Here is a 23,245-nt window from a genome sequence, read left to right as displayed (position 1 = left end):
TCTTTCTGACCTTGGGTTGAAAATTGGCTTTCTGCCGCATTTATTTTTTCTTTTCAAACTCAGATCTTGATCTGATTCAACTTTTTTCTTTATACATCGTACGCTAGCTTCAGACACATTCAAGCTTCGTGAAATTTCACGGTTGGAATACATTTTTGTATTAACAAGGGCTTTGACTTCAGCTTTTTTACGTGGTGAAAGGTCTCCCTTTTTCCCCATGTCAAAAGATCACAATTTATTATATCTGGTTGGTAAAAATACTACTATCGAAGAAAACAAACACTTGCGTAATTGTATACCATGACCTAAATACAAGAGGTGAACAGAAACACGTCCACACCAGTAGCAAGCGAGAACGCGACTGAAACACGTTCGTACTTGTACGCTATACTTCAATGTCTAAGCTCTGATACCTACCAATATATTAACATTGTAATGAAATATAACAAATATAGGTATACAATGACATTAAAAAATAAGTTTCGTTTATCAAAATTATGATTTATAAGATAGACCTACACCAAACCGGGTATGAAACATTGAATTATGAAAAATCTGTAGTGCGTCTAATAATTTGGCCAGGGACTGTATATCATGTGAATCCAATATATTTTTAAAATTTAAAATCTGTTCTATATAATCAAATTCTTTTGGTTTTTTTTTTAAATGTTCTTGTAAAGCATGAGTGTAACAAGAAAAAGTACTTGTTAAATAATTTGAATTTGTGCATCATTAGTTATGTGAAACTAATTAACTAATTTGTGAAACTTATTAAACTACTTATTCTTTCTAACAAGTTTACAGAATCTTAATGTTATATAAGTCCATAGTTTAATTCTGGAATAAATTTTTTTATTTGTTCATCCATAGATGCAACAACTCATCAGCAGCTTTTCTATACTTATCAAATAAGAGAGATACCAATAAGAAATTAAACTATAAACAATATTTGATGCCCATTAAACTCTGTGAAAGTATCACTAGAGGGCACTGTATGTAAATGTGACAAAGATTTTGTATAATAGTGATTTTCATTTTCTAATCAAAATTTTCTTGTATTAAAGTAAAGTTTTGAAAATTTGAGATCACAAAAAATGTAATTTTGATTATTTTATTGTTAGTTTCATGTAAGTATTCTTTTATTTTGCTGTCATGCACTTTTCAAAAATTTGGAAGTCTTTATTGAACCTATATAAAACAACTATATATAGTTTGATAAATTTTCCATTTTAATGCATATAATTCATTATTATTAATGAAGAAGCTCTATAAATATTTTTAATAAAATTACTTTTTTTATTCACAAAATAATTTTTAAGCAAATATATGATTATAAATTATTGTTTTAATTATGTAGCTTAGCATTGAAAACTTAAAAATATAAGAGTAATCTAATCTAATAAAGTATTTTTAAATAATATAAACAATCATTTCTCCGTAAAACATTCATTTGTTTAATTGATACTGTATTGATAATTAATATTCTCAAAAATCTTAAATAATTACAAATATTGATTAGATAACTAGGATTAATTGCTCAATTGACGCTTAATTTTTCTTAGAATTCTACAAAAAATATTTATTTAATCAAGCAGTAAACACATCTTGAGTTTGTTTCTATTATTATTGACGTCAGAAAACTTAAGTAAACTTAATTTAAAAGTAATTTGAGAATTATTAATTAATCTTTAAATCTTTTCACTTCACATCTTCACTTAAAAAAATGACAAAACAATAAATATTGTTAGAAATTTATGATAAATTTCAAGTAAATAATGATTATTTATAATTAAACTGTTTTGCTTTAATGGAACTAATAGAATTTAATAAATAACAAAAATTTTCCAGTTTCTCTTCAGAAGCTAGAGTTTGTGTTGTGTCACTTGCAAAACAAAAGACTTTTAATCTAGATAAAATTAAAAATGAAATGATAAGATTTATTTCTAGAGATACTTTGGTGAACAGTACAGTGGTACCATGTACTATGAACATCTGAGTTTGAATCTTAAATTACAAAAAAATTTGCTTTGGAGTTTGAATGATGCTTCAGAGTTTGAACTGCATGTACAATGAAAAATACACTTGAAGCATAAAATAAGCTTTTGAACAAAGAATACAATCTCAAATTAGCAATAATGTGTTAAATTTCACAACTGTTATAATTATTTCACATATCTATATTGAGTAACATCTGTTAAAAATGCAAAAAAGCTTTCATAATATAACCTTTACTTATTAATCATGGCATCCAAGAAATGTGTGGAAGCAACCAAACCTAAGAGGAAGGTTGAATATGGACAGCTGAGATAAAAAAGGAATTTATTGCAAAGCATGAAAGTGGTACATGTGTGATGGATCTGGCAGCCATGTTTAAGATACCAAAGTTGGCAGTGTGCAACCAGTAAATGCAATTTTCATTTTATTATGCAGTATTTATATATATTTTATTTATTGATTTTGTGCTTTAATTTATCATTAGCACCTTTAATTATGTATATTTGCTATTTTAAGTTTTTTAAAATGGGTATTGTTTATGGTCTGGGAATGGTTTAATTCACTTCCCATTATTTCTAAAGAGAAAAATTGCTTTGGACTTCAAATAATTCAGAGTTCAAACAGCCACCTGAAATGAATTAAATTCAAAGTACAAGGCACCACTGTAAAAACATTCAGGGATTTTAAGCTAAATTGTAGATTTCTTTCTTCTTGAAAGGAATTATCAGATTGTAAAGATGAAATTTAGACATTTCATTTTTTTCTATAAACAACTGGGGAAAAAAAGATGTTTTAGAACATTCAGTATGGGTTTACATGCCATGTAAAGTAGCCAAATGATTTCATCGCATATTTTATTGAAAATAGGTACTGTACGTCACCAATGTCTGACAATAGTGGACATCTCTACTTAATGAACTTTAATGACCTCCCTGTGGCTCTGATGTAGTAAAGCTCTTTTTGCAGCCTTTCATCTTATACTGGTATTCTGTAAATTCCAGGAATAAGGCTCTGGTCTATGTCTTTCTTGTTCGTACATAGCATCTGGTATACTGTTGGATTCCTTTTGTGAGGCCTGAGTGATACTTGAGCTCGTGTTAAAAATTTAATAAACTGTCAATTCGAGGAATTGGGCTTTGATTTTAACGCTCATAAAAACTGGAAGAAAAACTAAATAAAATTGGGAAAGAATAAAATTATTAGTGAAGAAAAAAAATGTTTTAAATAACCTTAAAAGGAGATATAGCATGGAGATTGTGTGTCAGACTTACAAGAATTTGAAACAATAGTTAAATACGAGCAGCAATTTCAAAGTGCAGTTCATTTTCCTTGATTGAATAAAATGCAGTGTTGAATTTGACTCTCTGCAGCCCAAGATGGTCTGTTATCTATCTGGACACAAGAAACCAACCAATTGGAAAGCTACAGATCTAAGGAAAGAATTTAAATGCCTGGATCTCAAGGACAAAGGTGGACTTTCTCTGTCTCCCATTGTGAAGGTATCTGACGAGACTTTCCTCTGCCTCCTGCTGTGAGTTATCTGCCTGGTCTTCATTGTTCTATAGTTGGACAATTCATTCCGAACATCACCATCTTGCCTTGGACTTTTCTGGTTTTCAACACTTTGTCACCAGACTTCCTGACACCTATAGAAGCATCTCGGCTGACTGCCCTGGAGCCATCGACTCTACAGTTCAGTTCCATCAGTTCAACACTATAGATTGTAAGATTTAGCATGAATAAATGGGTTTATTTTTCACTGCAGCTATTCGACTTCCTTCACCCCACATCCAATAAATCCTGACATTTGGTTATCCCCAATTCTGCGACCTCACATTTTTGAAAACTATCTTTTCGTTTGTTGCTGCTCCTATTTCTTTGTAAAGATTGCTTAGGATTGTCATGTAGTCCATCACTGTGCATTCTTCAATTCTTCTCCATTCATTAACTTCTTATTGCCCATTCTGCTTTTGTTGATTATGGCCTTTAGCACATTCTGGTTGACTCTGAATTGCCATGCTAGTTCTTTAATGTGATCAATTCTTTAATTATGTCCTGTACCTTACTGCAGTGTGTTTACGCTCTCTTTATAAGTGCCCTGAAAGCTGCCAGTTTATAACTTGCTGGGATAGTTTAGAGTAGTGTGTATCAGCTAGTTCAAATAAAGTACCTTTTGTTCTTGGTGGCTAAGAAAAGAAAAGCAGAGAAAGTGATGTTCTTGAAAATATTGTAATTGTTAGATGTCACTCATGACAATTGTGAACATGTCATTTTTAATATAGCTCTTTAATGTATATTTTCATAATTTATATAATGTTACAATTTATTTTTATATTTTTTTGTATTTTGTATAAATTTATGGTTGTGATTTGTATAATTTTAAGAACACTGACTGAAGAGGGACGTATTGAGTCCAAAATGTACTTAAGTGTTCAGTCAGTATAATATGGTCATAGAGAGCCATACCTTATTGTAAAAAAATTATTATTAAAGATTTTTTGTAATTCAATCCTGTTTACTAGTGGGACCAGCACCAGCCCTCATGTATATATATATCTAATTGATGTAGACTTGAAATAAAACAAAATTAAGGGGCTAAAAGCAATAGATTATTCAATTGAATTATTCAGATTTTCTATCAAGAAATTGCTCATCACACAGTCCATACCTGACATTTAGGATAAATGCATTTGGTGTCATATATTTTGTGCATCCTAGAGCATGCTCTGCTCAGTGGTACACATTGTGATAATTTACACTCCATTCTGGGAAACCAAGTCCATAAAATGTGCTGAAGGAGTTGTGATTCATCAGGCTATACATTTAACATCATGTTACTCATTGATGTATGGCATTCTTTGTATGTTGTGTAAGTTGCAGATAGCAGCAGAATGGTGACATAATCAAATCTAATGTATGCTGGTTAAATTAGATTCTCTTTTGTCCTTGGATAGATGTTTAAGTGGACACCCTATGTACACAGTGACATAACAAAAGAATGGCTTAAATACTGTATTGAAGGGTAACACTTAATAAAAAGAAAATATATTTCAATTTAAAAAACTAACAGTTAAAAATGATTACAAATGACTTAAACTTATGAATTTATATTATTATTTCATTATTAAAATCATCTTTGAACTCACTTGTCCTGAAATGCAGATTGCAATTCTACAGAGGTATTCATTGAAAGGGATTGTACCATGCCTCCTGATAGCACTCATTTGGGATTTTACAAATTGATACAGTAAAACCTTGATTTAATGTACAAAATTTCCAGTCTGTGTGTCATATGTGAAAAATGAACATCCTGTTAATTTTAAAATGCTTTTTATATTTAATTAAATTAACAGTTTATTTATTTTTTCAAATTGAAGAGTCAGTGCTCATAAAGTGTATTTTCCAAAAAATGTTTATTTAGTTATTTCAATTTACATTGTATATTTGTTTATTACAGTCTGAGAACTACAGTGACTAAGTACCATACATAAAGAGTAATAATAACAACAATTTTTAATAACAAAACAGACTATAACAAAATTTTTCTGTGACATTAAACTTCTCATGCATACTTAATTTTAATTACACAAATTGTATCTGCATAAGTAAAAACAGATAAATAACTAATTAGTAAATTTTGGATTTGTTAAAACACACGCATTTGGAAAACCTACTTTATTATATAACAGACTTTTATCTTTAACATACACCCCTGCATCCAAATTAGCCTGTTAAATGAAAGTTTTGCCGTAATAATAATAAGAATTTTAACAACAAAAAAAAACCTGTCTTTGATATTTTGTGATTATTTTTTCCTTTTAATTAATATTGTTGTTTAACTTTTAATTTCTATAAAAACATAATTAAATTCCTGTTTTAATTTAACAAATAATAGTTATTTTAAGATATATGATCTCTTTATTCATGTATTGTTAGAATGAATTAATTATTCAGCTTTTAATTTTTATAGCTTCTGATTATTTCTAATATTGCTATAGTTTATTGTCATCTTATATCTTAATTTGATATGCAAATTAATAGAGCTTATCATATATCTTATATGATACATAAATTTAAATGAATGAATGATATTAATTATATGATTTTAAAATGAATAGATTGTTGTAATTTTTAAAATTTTTAAATGTATAAGAGTATGCTGTTATTTACATACAAATAAAAGCTTTTGGCTCCTTTAATATTGGAATCAGATTATAAGAATTACTTTAATTTCATAATTCATTTTAATTTTTTTATTATTATTAATATAATATTAAATAGTGTAATGTTAAGGTTAAAGTAATTTTTTTACAAATAATTAAATGGTTGCTTTAACATTAATAGTAACAAAATAATTTCATACTGTATAAATTTACAATAAATTTATTGTGTTGAATTGTAAATTAATACATTAAAATAATTTCATTATTTAATAATTATCATATCGCATTGTACACTACATTAATGATTTTTTAATAAAAATTTTAACTAATGTCTCCTGTAGTAATGTAGGCTTCATTTAGAAATATGTTATAAAATCTCACAAACAGTAAATATTTATTATGCAGAATAAATTTCTTTTAATATTATCAAGAATAGAATATGAACTATGTTTAATAGAATAAACAAATCCATATTTTATAATAGGTATTTAAAGATCATTGAAAATTCGTATTCTAAACAACAGCAACTTCAGAGAGTGAAGAAATATCTCCTTGCAGTTTCCATGGAGTATGAAAGAAATAACTTCTGAGTTATTTCTTTCATACTCTGAACTAGCAACAGAACTTCTCTGTAGAAGTTAGTTGTAGAATAAATGAAAATATATTTATGAAAATGGCATATAAGTATTGTTATTATTAAAATCGTTTAAACAAGTTTTTATAGATTATTTTAATGACAAAAACATCTTGAGCAATAATAAAATCTATTGTAAGAATGAAATAAATTAGTTGATATATTTTTATTACTACACCAGTAGTAAATAAAATACTAGAGTTAGTTAATAATGAATGAAAGGATGATATTAAAATTATATATTTATATTAAATGGCCTTATTAAAGCGTGGGAATTTTCATGACGTCAGTAATTTAAAAGGGGAACTAAATAGTCTGTTAACACTCAAGTTATAAACAATTCTGTTTTGTGTTTGATTTCATATACACTTCCTTATCTACTGTTCTGTCAATTAGAGAATGGGAATAGTATTAATACATTTCTGTAGTAAAAAACTTTATAAATTACTTTTTTGTAATTATTGCTATTTATTTTATTACTATATCAATTTGAAATATATAATGTTATTTTATTTTTTCCAAAAATTTGATAAAGTTATCAATACATATAAATATATAAATCATTAGTTAACAGTTATTGGATAAATTCTCTATAGAAATAAGTTAATGGTTATTAATAATTTGAATGTAATAATATCATTTATGAATAAATTGTAATTATACATAAATGAAATATTTGTAATAATACTATTTCTTCTAAAACACTATTAGAAACTAGCTACTTTTAATAAAAAAAATTATATATTTATATGTAACTTTTTTGTGTACTAGTACAATATGAGGAAATTATATAAAATGTATGTTTGAAATTTAAAAATATTATATACTTGTGGCACTATGATGGCTTCTTTATTCCTAGACTTATTACACCATCTTAGACACAAGACCAGCCTTATAACATCAATTTATTTTCCAAGAAATTAAAAATATTAATTTAATTAATATTCAAATTTAGCATTATCCTGTCATTCATTTAATATAGTTTTTGTAATAAAATAATAACTTAATTAATAACAATAGACTTAAAACTACAAAGCTTTCTGTAATTTAAATTTTTTGTTTAATTATCTTTTATCTGTGTTATTTCTAACTTTATGATTTAATAAGAAAAGTAGTAATTTTTTAAAAATCTGTTATGATAACTTTTCTAAATCATAATTATTCTTACATCATTCTTAACCTGTATTTGACCTTACCACCCAGACAGATTACAAAATTTCTGACCTTATCCTTTATTGGCTTTCATCTGCATTGGTCAACTATTTTAACAAAAATTGAACTCTTCACCTCTTGCATTGAAAAAAAAAATGTTTTTGTACAGACCTTTGGACAAGTCTGATTATATGATATGTCCATGAACTATGTGCTTCGTCGGCTTGTCTTTGATTGGAATTCTTTAAAATCAGCAGTTTAAATTTGTGGAATGATGTTTTTCACCATTTATTTTTTTCACAAATTTTATATAATTAAAATTTTTATCACTTTTTAATATATATTATATTGTTAATTATGCTTGTGAAGTAAAATTGATTTTAATAATGAAAATTTAATGAAAAAAAATTTTAAAAAGTCATTTGTTAAGTTTTATTGTACCTTTGATTCAAAAAAAATTTCCCTAAATTCTAAATAGATTGCTTTCCAAATAGATTAAAAACCAACAAGAAAAAATTAGAATCATTTCTTAGTAACAGAAGCATGTGATGTGGCATATAATCTTGTTCCTATTGGTCATTAAGTCAAATTCTTTAAATTGATTATCAATCATCAAGGATTGGACTGGAATCCTAAATGTCAACAGTTCAATCTGTTCCCTGATTGCTGCTTCTTACATCTTTCAACTATTTAATATTGTAATAAATACTTATTTAATTTTCTAGTAAAAATAACTAAAAATTAAGTAAAAGAATTTTTGTTATTAAATATATAAGTTTACAAAAAATATTTGTTTTAAATTAGATTAAAATATCTAAAGATGCTTTAATATAAAAATTTAATATATATTAAATTTAATTGATATATCATTATTACTTTTGTTTATAAATCAATAAAATTATTCTACAATGTTAATAAATAAATTTTCTTGGTCCTGTAATTTTAAAAAATTAATTTTTATAATCAAGATTATAAATATATATAAGTTAATTTTGTTACCAAATATTTATCTAGTCAAAATTAATATTTCTGTATTTTGATTGTAGTGAAAAATAATTCTAATATATTTTATTCTTCTATAAATATCTCAATAGATGTTTATAAATAAATATTTTAGCATCTATAAAGTTTTAATATTTTTTTTTAAGTAAAAATTATCTTGAGATAATTTTATATACAAGTGTATTATCATTCAACAGAATCATAATTTCTGACTTTTCTGGTTGCTTATCTTATATTTTATTTTTTGTTTTTTACTATTAGTCTATATACTTTTATTCATTCCAGATTGTTTCATCTTTAGTATTATAAATATATAATAAAAATAATATTCATGAAGATTTTTAAATCCATAAATTAAGTTTAACCAAAATAACTGAAACATTATTATTAAGATGTATTTATCTCAGTTCATAAATAAATAAAATTTAAATTTTTCTTGATTGTAAAATTGTGTAAGGAGATTTAAATTATGTGTTCTTTATATACAGTATTTTATGGCATATAAAACATAACTTTTGCCCAAAATAGTGGCTTAAAAATTAATTTGTGTCATATATGTGAAATTGTGATCTTCCATAGGCTAATGAATTTTCCAAATTGCAAATACTGGTTATTGGGTATTTTGTCTGTAAAATTTTTTTTCCAAAAACTGCGCAGCTTTTACTTGTACAGTTTTCATATAACTTATTTTTTAATTGTAAATGAATTCCACAATGTTGATTTTCTAGTTTATGATTTTATACTTATGAAAATACTGGTAGGTTGCTTTTTATTTTTATTTTTGTTTTTCTGCAGCTAAGTAGCTTTTGCATGTGTTAATGTAGAATATTTTAATTGTAAATGACTTCATTTAAACTTCTCTTTTCCTTGATCGATAAAAATGATCAATAAGTGGGGTTGTGTTATATGCCATAAAATATGATGATTAAAATTAATTAATGAAATCTTGGTTTTTATAAAGTAATAATTTATATTTTATTTCATATAAGAATTTTAAGAATAAAACATTTATTAAAAATTTTACAACTTTAAAATTAATAATGTCTTTATTTATTTATTTTTTCAGAAACTATGTCCATAATATTAAAAAGTAAGAAATTAGTTTTGTGAAAGACAAGTAAATATGAGGAAATATATTCAACTTGCACTAGTCATTGCTGCAGTTACATCTATTATTTTAGTCATTATTTATGAAAGAAAATATTCCAAAATGAAAATGGTCTTGGAAGTTTTAAATTCATTTGGAAATAGAGAAGAATTTTCAAAATTAAAGCATCACAAAACAACTGTCAGACCAGAAATTAGAATTAAAGAGGAAGTTTCATGGATTCATATTGTAGATTCTTTACATTTATATTCAGCATTTTGGGAACGTGATAAAAATACTTCATCTGTTATTATATTAGCAATGATTCTGGACATGTCTACACAGTTATCAGATGTGGAATGTTTTTTATGGTATGATAATTACCCTACACCATTGTTAGGTACAGTGAAATTAGAAGAGCAATCTAATAAATACTCAGGATTTTTTGTTAAATGTATACCTTCAAATATAAATAAAGTGCCTTATGGAGTGACATTATCATTCAAATCTGTAAATTCAAGTCTCATAAATATCTCAAGACATACTGAAAATGCATCATTTGTATTTTGTGTAGAACCTCTTTCTAGTGGCTTTCAAGATGTCATTTTGTTAGCTGAACATTTGACATTTCATAACAACATAAGAAAAAGTCATTTCATTATTTACGATGAAGGAATATCTCCCAAAAGTAGGAAACTACTAGAATATGCCAAAATCAATAAATACAAAGTTGATATTCTCAAGTGGAACTATCCAGGAGGAGCATTGGATAAAGATATATACCATCTAGATTGCTTTGCTAGATCACTTCTTGTGTATAATACTAATAATGTGATGATTACAACATTAAATGAATTCTTCGTGCCAAAACATCAAAATTTAACAAAAATTTTAGAAAATACAATACAATATAAATTCAATGTTTATCAGTTCTGTACTGAATACCCAGATATAGTAGCTGAAACATTAAAATTTCCATTTCTCACTTTAAAGTATACCAAACGATTAGCAAAGAATGTTTCTACTATAACTTTATATAAAAAACCAGCTCTTTCTATTTGGAGAAAAAACAAAGTAAAAAATAATAATAGAGAAATTTTATATTCTGATCAAATTGTATTGCATCGTTATGAAAAGTGCTATTTAGAACATACTCATATTGTTCATAAGCATGTACAAGATACTTCCATGATGTTATATAAGGATGTACTCTTTACATCACCATTATTTAAATATATTGAAGGAAAAGAAGCATAAAATTTCCAAATAATGTTTTTTACTTCAAATTTAAAAAAATTTTTAACTTTATAAATTTTGTATTTAAAAAAAGATTAAATTAAAATATTTAAACTTTTTAAAAATAGTTATATGAGTTGAACAAAATAATTGCTATATATTTATTATTAAAAATCTTTAAAGTTTTCAACCTTGAGACAATAACTTAATGTAATTAATTAAATTTAAAAAACAATTATAAAAATATAAAATTTAATCATACATCAATAAGAATATTTAACATTTTTATCAAATGTAATTTCAGAATATTAAGAAGCATCTTCAGAAAACTATCTTCGAAAGTTGTCTTTATTTAAAAATGAATAAAGCAGCATAGTTTGATCAACAAACATCAAACTTTGACTTTTGTACTGTTCTCACAGATCTCAGGTCTCTATTTAGTAAGATTATAAAATAGATTTTTATTAATTTGCAACAATAATTTCATATTTTTTTATTTTATACTTTATATCTTGGATATTTTCTAATCTTAATAAGAACAATAGTTGAATAATAATAATAATTATAATTAATTATCAAACTTGTTTTGTTACTATAGTAGTTTTTAAAATTTTAATTAAAACAATGAAATAAAGTTGAAGATTTAAGCTATTTTTCATCTTAGAGAAAATTTTCAGAGTAATAATTAAATTATTTAATCATTTAATTTTGTTAAGTGGAAATATTCAGTTAATTTGTCTGATTTTATAGCTAATGTTCAAATTTCTGCTTTCAACTTTATAAGAAATAAAAATCAATAGAGTATTTATGCATTCTAACGCCATAACAAGGTTTTTTATTTTATTATTTAAAAAGAAAAAAAAACATTTTATTTAATACAAAATTTATTATTTGTGTTTCAAGTTAAATAGAATTTATAGTAATAAATATCAAAGTTTAAACTATTATTTAATCAAACTTCGTAACGCATCCATCGACATTCTAAACTCAGATAAGAAAATTTTTTATAAACAGAAATTTATCTTATTTGAACAAGAAGTTATCATCAATAAATATTATATTGATCCAGATAATTTTGAAGTGTTTGTCGTAACAATAAATTAAAACTAATAACATTATATTTAGATCTTTCTATTTAACTTGTTTATAATAAAAGATTTAGAAATATAATCATTATCGTAAATATAATTTTCGACTAAAATTCCAATCGTGAATAAAGAAGCACTCTATCCTGTTCATATTTCTAACTATAAATCGAGCAGAGATGTTTTATTTGCTGATTAGAAACGTAAAAGGTCCATTATTTGTTTAAAAAAAAAAAGGAAATTCTGTACTAAAGAGTCCAGACTGCCAACTGTGGTGGTAGTAACCGATAATCTTTAGTAATATGTAGCTTTTGGGTTTATTCAAGAAATGCAAGAGTGTTTAAAGTAAATAAAGACATTATGATACGAATCCAAAACTAAAGCCATTTTAAGTTATATATTTATCGGAGATTCTTCAGAAATTTGGATGATAAGTTCCAAATAAGCAAACTGAAAAGATCCTATAAGTAGGATTATTATATCAATATGCTTATCATGCCTAGATTCATAACGTCACTGTAAATCCTTTATTTAACTTTTCATAACATGTTTTGCCCCCCCCCTTTTTTTACACAAATTCAGGCTTTCAGATGGACAGAAAGACATTGAATATTTTAACTAGTGAGCTTCACAATATTGCACCATATTGTGAGATCGGCATGCATCTGAAGAAGGCCTAAGTTTGTACCAAAAAAAAAGGCATAACATTTTATGAAAAGTTAAACTTTCCAATGACGTTGTAAGCCTTTAGGCGGGATAAGAACATAAGAATCCTACTTACAGAATCATCTTTACCGTTTGGTAGATTTTAAATGTTTATGACGTGTGGTATGAGTTCGTGGTTTTCAAAAGTGAAAAGCTTGAATCTCATATATTGTAATAAAAATTATTTGGATTTAGTTTAACTTAAAAATTGTAGGAAATCACATTAAAATCTCTCTGGTGAATCATCATCATCATCATTTAGAATCGAACAGTTCAGAAAAGCATAAGATCTAAACAATTAGTTTTAGCGATTGATGAGTGTAGATCAGAGGTTAAGTTTATATTACCCTATTGGCTGTTAAATATTAACAGACTTGGAAGTTAGCTCTGATCCGGAGCTAGAACGTTGTCAGTCTGGTGTGCATGATATCCTGTGCATGTTAGAGAACTGTTACTGCTAGTCAAATATCACCCAGTGTCATTCCTCTTGAATCAAGATGAGGAAGTGGCAGGCACTTTACGTGCTTTTCATTCTTCCATTAATAGGTAAGTTCTCTCTCTCATTTTGAGAAAAATTTGTCGTCATCATCAAAGAAAGAACTTATTTAATAATCTAAACGATTTATTAATTCAAGTTTTTATTTGTAATTTTTTCATTTTTTTATTAATATAAAAATTTATAATCATGGTTAAATATCGATAATACTTTTTAATCTCAGAATTAGAAATAATGATAAAACGCCTTTAGTAGCCATATATTAATATTTAATAATATAAATAATTTTTACTTTAAAATTTATTAAAAGTATTACATTTTTCGCAGAAAACCGTACATTTTATATATACCGTACTCCTAATGTGTAAAAGTAGCGTAATATTTATAACACCGAACAGATACATTCTATGTAATAGAGTTTCATGTTTACTACTAATTAATAACTTTAAATGTGTTGTAAAATATTTTTACAATAGTATATGTACGGTGTTTCCTCGAAAATAAGTTCAAGTCTTATATTAAATTTTGCTCCAAAAGACGCATTATGGGTTAATACGTCCGTCGTGGGTCCCTCTTAACGTTATATCATCTAAAAAATCTTTACAGAACCTCTTTTCTAATGAATTTTTTTTAGAAAAAAACAAAATCAATATCTCATTTTTCCAATGAATCTATTATAAAAAGAAATACAACTAAACCAGGGATGAGCAACCCGCGGCCCGCAGTAATATTTTTTGCGGCCCGCGTGGCATAAAGTATGAATAAATATATCAATTTCCCAGCTTAATGAGATATTCGACAAAAATTCAAACGTTATTTTCTACAACTTACATTTGTGAAAAGTTTTTTTCGCAATGAATTTAGTAAAAATTAAAACAAGAAACCGGCTAACAGACACATTGAAACTAATTTAAAACTAGCAGTGACTGATATTTAACCATATATTTCCGATATATTACGTTTAGATCGGTGCCAGAAGCTATATTAAGTATACCTATGCTAATTTATAATTATATATGAATAAAGAATTGTGATTTACCGACAGTTCCCCCCCTCTTTTCTCTTGTGTGCGGCCCGCGTCACTTCAAAAGTTTTGAAATGCGGCCCTTACGTAGAAAAAGGTTGCCATCCCTGAACTAAACGATAATGATAAAGAAATTAATTTTACGTTTATATGTTCAAAAGGAACAATAGTGCCGTTAGTTATCGTGACATCAGTAGTTAGATAAATATATACTAGCAGGGCCGGATTTTAGGCGATTGGTGCCAATCGGGCCCCGCGCTTAAAGGGGCCCCGCATCACGTCAAAATTTATATATTTAAAAATAGTACATGTTACAAAAATAAATATCTAGGTATACTATTATTAAAAATAAAACAACATATTTCAATATGTAAATTAACAGTTAATTAATTTTGTTATTTAAAGTTTGAGGGGTCCCCGCAAAAAAAAAATTCAATCAGGCCTCGCACCTATTGAATCCGGCGCTGTATACTAGGTTTGTGCACAGGATTTTGAACGGATGGAAGTTAATATACTGTTATGAAAGAATGTTTTTTAAAATTTTTACAATATAGAGTAACAAAAAATAATAATAATAATACCCACAATACAGTAGACTAAAGAGGAACTGAATGAGTAAAAAAAAAATTAAAGTTACCATGTACTGTTTAATCTCCATTTTTTTACTTATTCCCAAATGAGAGTTAAAACAATAATTTTTAAAATACGAAGTAATCTTCGATTAGAATTATTTCGATTTTTTAAAAATATATCAATATAATCAAAAACAGTTTATTTGATTATATTGTAAGAATTTAAAATAAAATTGAATTTGTTGTTTACTGTGGTATGACATAAAAAATTGTATTATAAATAAATACAAATATCTGTTTTTTAATGCAATTTAAACTCATTTTTTAAACTTTTTTTTCATAAACAAAAACAGCATTTTTATTACATTAAGGAAATTTAGTTTACAGAACACTTTTTATACCAAAATCGCGCTTTATTTAGTAATAGTGATACGAGACAGTTCGAGTATGATTTAAATATGATCTTATCAGTTTTGCTCTAATTTTTAATTCTACAACTAAAAGACGTTACCAAACTTGTTAGTTCTCTAGTTTATATTAAATGCATTAGTAGCCTATATTGTATACTGAACTTGTAATTTGTTAGAAAATGTTTACTCTACGTTGATAAGGATCATAAATTTGAATCGTACTACTGAGGAAGAAATGGCATGAAATATAGCTAACAGAATAGTTCCGTCGAATTTAAAGAACGTATTTCACGAACGGAAACATTAAATTCGACAATTCGGTCAATCGACACTAATAACGTTGATGATAACCAAACACTTGAAGAAATTGAATGAAGAAAAAATTAGTGTAACTGACGGAAACGGTCAAAATATTTGTTTTAAGGGTGTAAAATATGTGTGCAACACATTTTGATGGGATTGAAGATCTTGGATTCCAAGATTTTAATAATTTGATAAAACTAGTCCTTTGTTCTTCGGAAATTTCAACTACTATAGAAAAAATATTTTTATTCGTTAATTCTCAGTGGTCAAAAGTGAAGTGGAAATTAAATATCGAAACCGTGAAATGAATGCTAATTATAAAGCAAAATTGCGCCTTATAGTGTGATTAGTTTTATGGTAAAAATTACGAGTGATCAGAACTTAAGTTATTCTGAAAAGTATTCCCGGTTTGACTAGGTAACCTACACCAACCGAACTATTAAATTTGATATTACGAGACATGTATGCCCATCTATATTTCTTGAATAAATTTTAATGAGCGAGAGCCTGTATTTATCAGCTAAGGCTCCACCTCCCGTTTCGGTATCAACAAATTATAACTAGCTTAAAATAAAAACACACCCCCGATTTGATTTCTGAAATTCTTATACATCTCTGGTTTTTTTAAATTAAAACCAGATTTTTTTAAAATTTAAATTGAATGTTTAAAAACAATTCAGCGAATATGACGTCTGATACGTGCTGTTATTTCTCTATAATCATATAATGGCTCTAACGCCAAGTAGTAGGCGTAATTAATTAGTAATAGCGACTGATAATATTGATCGTTTTATTGACATTTATTATCAATACATTTCTTCTATACATAAATCTATTTATTTAATTTCAAATAGTGTCTGTCATTCAGAAAAATATTTGCGTTAGTTATATATAGCTTTCTTCTCAATTATCACAACAAATATTGTAGACAAGAAAGACGGTCAAGGATGTCTACCATCATCCAGACAGATATCCTTGGCGTAAGATTTTGATCTGATGATCACATTTTTACGTTGATAGTTTTAATCTCCCGTCAGATAAAGGTTATAACTAGAAAATGATATTGAAGAAGTTTTTCTTTATTCTACATAATGCAGTAATCTTTTATATAACAAATAATTACAACAAAAGTTTATTTTACAAGCAGACTGATCATACTTTACAAATTTTACTATATTAATATCAAAATATTAACAAAGTAGCAAGCTATATTAGGATAAGAGTAAATAATTCGCCATCTATGAATATTCAAATTCAAATTTATGATAAAGTTTGCATAGTTTGAACATTATATTTATTTTCGTTCTTCATATTATTTTGAAGATAAAACTGTATTTTAAAATAAAATCATCAGATATAAAATGATAGGATATTTTCTAATAAGCAAGAAAATTTTCATTACAGGAATAATAGTTATAAAAAAAAAAAGAGAGAGAGAATCATAATAATTATAAAATGAAAACTTAACTTTTTTAAAGATATTAACTAGGTAAAGAAATAAAAGTTATTATTTCTTTAACAACCAAATTTATTTTGTTATTAAAGAAATAATCAGTGAATTAGTTTCATATAATATTCAGTGAATTAGATTTTCCATTTTTTCCAGTGAGATTTTTAGCTCGTTATTATGCCATGTAAAATTCAGCTTAGTCCATTATCAATAAGACAGACTGAAAAAAGAAGAGTGAACGAGAAATAGAAAATGGGGTATTGTTGAAATTACCCACAAAAATAGTCAAAATCTAGGAAGAATTGAAATATAAATGTCTTAAGGAGGTAGAAGATTCCAAAACGCGCACAGGTTGACATCATTAAATTAGATTTATCCACATGAATTTAGTTTTCACATATAATGTAGTTGTAGAGATAAAAGTTTTACATTCAATTTCCGGCTTGTTGTTGTTGTTATTATTTTATACACTCGTGATTAATCCGTTCTTTTTAAACAGGAAATTTTGTTTTTATTCATAAAAAATAAAACATCTTATTTGAGGAAATGTTCTCGTTAATTAAAACTTATTATTAAATTTACATATTCAACATGTTGCGATTGAAGTAATGCAAATATTGTGTTTAAAGTAATATAAATAATACAAGTAATATATCCAGGAGCGGATCTGGGGTTTTCGGTCCTAGGGCTTATTGAAGTCCAATGAGGCCCCGTTTTTTGTTAATACAAATAATACTATAAATTATCATCATTATTATATTATTAACTATTTTTTTACTATATAATAAGTGCTCATTGTTAATGAAAAAAAGTATTAAAAATTTATGATAATAATTCAATTTTTAATTTGCATTAGTTAGACCAGGGCTTAAGCCTTAATAGTCCCTGTGTAGATCCGCCCCTGTATACATCGACTTATTACATTCCATTTATCACAAAGTTGATCGACAATTCTCCTACGTCGCGCACTTTACTCCAGAGAAGGATCGTATAAATTACGTAATGATTAAAGCTGCTTTATAAGTACGCTATCAACATTAGATTTACTCTTCACTTCAATCTTCCGTGAAATCATAGTAAAAAAGTAGTTTTTAAAATAAATATAAAAAACAAAATACGATATTAGCCTTAACAAGCGAGCTGGATGACGAGAAAGAAGCCTCTAATCTATCTAATCGTAAAATATTGCTGTAGTGCGGTTCACTCGTCAGATTCAAACCCGAGTCTTTCAGAGATAGTTACGCACTTTAAATATCTAGTAATCTTTGTCTTTTGGACACAATTAACATTTTTTTTCTATTCTTTTTGTCGTATTTGGGGAATTAATCCGCTTTGATCATATATTACGATCTAGAAGCGACTAATTCGGAAAAATAAATAGGATAATTGTAATAGATTCGATAGAAACCAAAATTTGAAATGAAATAGATAGGAAAATTTTACTAATAATCAAATATTATATTACGATTTCTTTGTATTGTTTATTTTGAATAAGTCAGCGAATTACTTGAAGTAATGGAACCGCCGGTCGTCATATTTTTCTTTTAATCGAATCAATTTCATTTTCGTATTGTTTCGATGACATTTATTTCCTACATGCTATTCTTTTTGTTTCCAATTTTTCATTGCATATTGTTTTTTCTAAATAAACATTATTTAATTTTGAATAGATTTTATGTGATATTAAAATTTGATAACATTAAATCATCAATACTTGAATTAACGTTTCTACAGACCTAATAATACAAAAAGACTGAAAAGTATAACGAATATTAAAATTAAGATTTTTTTGTAAATATATTATAAATAGATTTTAAAAAATTAGTATAATTAATCAAATGCCTTACAGTTTTTAGCTTTACTATTAGCTATTTATTTAGAAGTGTCTCAAAATATAAATTACATTGCACATTGTCAGTCTGTTTAATGCTACATAATAATTCTACTGTTTACTCTTTTATAGTTATGATATTCTTTTAGAATAGAAAAATAGCATCTACAATTTTGTAAAATGTTCAGCCATTAACAAAACATTTTTCTTTTATGATGTATAGATTCAATACTTAATGCTACTATATAGTGTAATATGATATAACATTTGGCAACTGATAACTACAATATGTAAGCCTATATTTTTTAATTTTAATTCTTTCTGCTATGTGAATATTGGGGACCATTCATTAGTAATGTGTACAATGATATACTTTTTGCAATCTCCTCTCCTAGTGGCATATGCAGGATTTTGAGAATATGGATGTTGCTCGAGGCAGATTTGGAGGAGGATACCCCTGTCATATTTCAGAGAATGTTACTCAGTTACCTTAGAATTACTTTAATTACCTAACCTTACCTAATTGAAATTAATTATTATTTTTTTTATTTTAAAGTAACAAAAGTGACTGGTTTGGTATCAGCCTAAGCACCCTCCCTGGAGATGCTTCTTTGTCTCTCCCTTCTTTAAACTATACATGTAATTAATGGATATTCCCTTAAGATTTTATTTTTCAGTTCCCATCATGGGTTTGGCCAGTCCACATCAATGTTTTTTATTATTTTTTATACTCTTTTCTCCTTGTGAATTCTAAGAGGGCTTTTTAATCAAGCTCATCATGGATGTGGCCAGGATCCCATATCAGGAAAGGACAATCCCTAAAAAATTCTTGTGATTTTTTCACTCATCTGGATTTGTATCACATTGGGAGTACTTGGATAGTGAAGGAGAGGATTCAAATTAACCCACTGCTTAAAATTTGTAAATTGACTCTGACTTAAAACTGATTCATTAATCTTCTACAACTTTCACTTACTGTACTTCGCATTGCCATATACACTAACTGGACTTTTGACTATTCCTTTGCTTCCAGAACTATTAATTTAGATATCACTACTTAATTATGGCTACAAGTTTAGAATTGTTTGCTTTAATCACTGTTTTTTAACTCAGATAATTAGCAAAACCCAACAATGATGACATGATATACATTCACTGTTCATGATAGATAGAATTGTCAGACAATTGCCAATTGGGTTATTGCAGAGGTGGGCAAGCAAGAGTTCAGTGGGAGCCGAAATGTAGGTTTTGCAAAATGCATGGGAGCCACAGTTCTGTACTGTCATAGCGGATAGTATGGTAAGGCAGGGAAGCATAGGGTGTCCCCATCCGGGTCGAGAACTTTGTTTTAAAAGAATAGATTTGAAATGTCAATTTAATTTATTGCACCAACTTGGAAATAAATTACTAAATATTACATATATATAATTACATATTTTCACAAAATTGTGGAAATAAAATTGTAAAAATAATAATAAAAAGCAGAAATTAACACTTTCAACAAGAGCTGCATGTAACTCAAAAAGAGCTGCATTTGCCCATGTCTGGGTTATTGTTTTTATAAGTTGCATAGTAAAATTTTTGTTATTACTTGTATGCGATTTATTTTTGATTTACAGTTTATGCAATGAATATAGGCTATTTTTGAATATAATTACGAAACAGTCCAAAAGTGGGACTTTTGCATACAGTTTTAAAAAGCTTCTTAATATGCTGTCTCATACAGTTATTGCATATTAAGAAGCAAGACTGTTGTACCCAATTTGGACATCTGATCACTATCTATGACAAAAGCCATTGACTTAAAGGAAAGCTGCCTTGGAGCAATGTTTGCTGATTATCAAAATCCACTAACAGAATGATTAGTTGTCATATTTTTAAACTTACAGAATTCTGTAAGTTAAAAATATGACAAGTAATTGGTTGACATTAGTCTCCCAAAAGACATTAATGTTGACCAATAAAATGTGGTGGTGCTAAAGAACATTGGTTTTGGAACTTGTGTGAATGTTTTAGGAAGTGAAAATTGAACCAGTACCTTTAACTCTATATCCCTGAGTGATTCACTATAGGCTTGCAAAATTGAATGTCTAACCTACTTTTCTACCAATAGCAGTTAATGACTGCCTTTCAAGTGTTTCTTGCTCAGCCTCCCTCACTGAAAGGGATGTAAGCCATAGACCCCAGACAGGGGTGTGAACTCAGAGAACCTGTGTGAAGATCCACTTATGGACTAGTGATATGTTTTGAAGGTGACTGAATACTGGAAAAGTTGAAGAATGCTACTCCCAACCATTTGAAATCTGAATGCAGGGACTGAGAAACTGTACCCTGCAAGCTCCAATTGTGAATATCCACAATTGTCATTGGCCCAACCTCAATGTATATATACATATACTGTAGATTGATGCCGATGTTTAATATATTAATAATAGTAATTTTCAGTTTGTCCAAATGTAAATTATAGTTGATCTAGTGTTAAAAGATTCTTAAAACCCATGATTAATTTCATTTTAAATGAATTTTTCAATTTTAAATAGATGCAGATTTACAGGATATTGTTAAAAAGGAATGTAGGCACAGTTCTGACTCAGGTAAGAAATAAAATAAAATAAAAATATGAATAAATATATGCAAATTGTTATAAGAATTTAACAACATTTATTTGTTTTACCAGAGAGCTTTTTACAACCTGGGCATGTCTATAAATATCGCTATCATTCAGTTGGCAATATAGCTTTTGCTGGAGTAAATGATAGATCTAGTGAGATAGAACTTGAATGCTCTGTAACAGTGAGTGCTGCTGTTAATTGTCTCTATAATTTAGAGGTAAGAAAACTAAACAAAATAAAAAATACATTTTTTAAATTTTAATTTTAATAACAAATATGTTCACAATATTTATGAATAAGAAACAGATACAAAATTCAAATAAATCTTATTATTCATTTAGCTTTCTGGATGCAAAACTTCAGCAGGAGGAGGACCAAATGGACATCTTCAGTATTGGGTAAAAGATCGTGATTTATCTGAGTTAACTGAGTAAGTCAATAATGAATTTATTTTATTCATATGAAAAATAAACACTGTTAAACCTCTCTAATCTGACATCCTCTTAATTCCAACACTTAGAACACTTTTAACAACTATAGATTTAATGTATTTGTTTTACTCAATGATCCAACATTACTTCACTCTGAATTACAACACTATTTCATGTATACATATACATACAAGAAAAACATCGGCCATACACGAAGTGTTTTGCTGGCAGAAAAGAGTGTAAGGGAAAGGGGAGGGGAAGAAGAAGGGAGAGGAGATAGACAGTAGAGAAAAGTAGGATCCCTCTGAACGGCATACATATGGCTACAGTTCCCTCTATGTTTGATGTTGGCATGCAGTTTTTATTCTGTTGGCCCACTGTCATACTCCAGACAAAAAATTTGCACCTAAGTAGTTTGAGTTTGACACCCCTGCTCTACAGGATCACCACCTCTATCCATCTTGTTGAGGAATATCTTCACTTATCCATAATCACTTTTAAAGCAATTTATAAAAGAATTTTATGTAACTGGTTATCACTTTTATTGTATATTTTAAAATTTCATTACATACATTGTTAAGAATCAGCACACAAACCAATATTAACTACAAATAATATACACTGACATCCAAAACCAGCAAATAAATTTCAACCCTTTACTCAAACAAATGTTTTCATTTGTATTCAAATTGACATCCTCATTTGAAGTTGTAACCTGAGGATGTCTGTTTGATTCCCTTTGTAATACATTGACTTATCAAGCCAGTCTACTCAAAAAATTCAAAAGAATTATATACAGTGAAACCTATCCAAAATGGAACATGAATAAAATGGAAACCTACCTAAATAAAAAAAATTCTTTGGAATGGAGTGATTTTCTACATTAAATTCTATTATAAGCTGGAGACTTAATGGAATCAATACAGAAATGAAAGTTTTTGGTATGAAGAACATAACCTGGATAAAGCATAAAAGTAAGATTACTTCCAAGTATAACAGTCACTGCAGACCATGACAAACTATGTTTCAATAATGATTTTGAACTTTGTCAAAGAAA

The 23,245-nt window shown here is 27.2% G+C and overlaps 2 protein-coding genes across 3 annotated transcripts in view; both read left to right on the top strand.

The window, feature by feature from the left end:
- The window catches only part of LOC136987428 (uncharacterized), a 54,900-nt gene extending 43,460 nt beyond the window's left edge, over positions 1–11,440 (top strand). The window contains exons 1-2 of one of the 2 annotated variants that reach the window (XM_067285164.1): positions 1,110–1,127; positions 10,013–11,440. In XM_067285164.1, coding sequence (XP_067141265.1) covers positions 10,070–11,290 — 1,221 coding nt within the window. In that variant the 5' untranslated portion in view covers positions 1,110–1,127; positions 10,013–10,069 and the 3' untranslated portion in view covers positions 11,291–11,440. Of the gene's footprint in view, positions 1–1,109; positions 1,128–10,012 lie in introns of those variants that run through there. The other variant, XM_067285163.1, reaches the window with a different exon arrangement.
- A 2,000-nt stretch (positions 11,441–13,440) lies between these two features.
- LOC136987426 (uncharacterized) overlaps positions 13,441–23,245 on the top strand; it is a 77,512-nt gene continuing 67,707 nt past the window's right edge. Inside the window, exons 1-4 of the mRNA XM_067285161.1 lie at positions 13,441–13,605; positions 21,686–21,739; positions 21,823–21,974; positions 22,099–22,187. Coding sequence (XP_067141262.1) covers positions 13,557–13,605; positions 21,686–21,739; positions 21,823–21,974; positions 22,099–22,187 — 344 coding nt within the window. The 5' untranslated portion in view covers positions 13,441–13,556. The remainder of the gene's footprint in view (positions 13,606–21,685; positions 21,740–21,822; positions 21,975–22,098; positions 22,188–23,245) is intronic.

The sequence above is a fragment of the Centruroides vittatus genome, unplaced genomic scaffold, assembly GCF_030686945.1.
Source record: "Centruroides vittatus isolate TY-2023 unplaced genomic scaffold, ASM3068694v2 scaffold_2003, whole genome shotgun sequence".
Classification (NCBI taxonomy): Eukaryota; Metazoa; Arthropoda; class Arachnida; order Scorpiones; family Buthidae; genus Centruroides; species Centruroides vittatus.
This window is presented reverse-complemented; position numbering and strand designations above follow the sequence as displayed.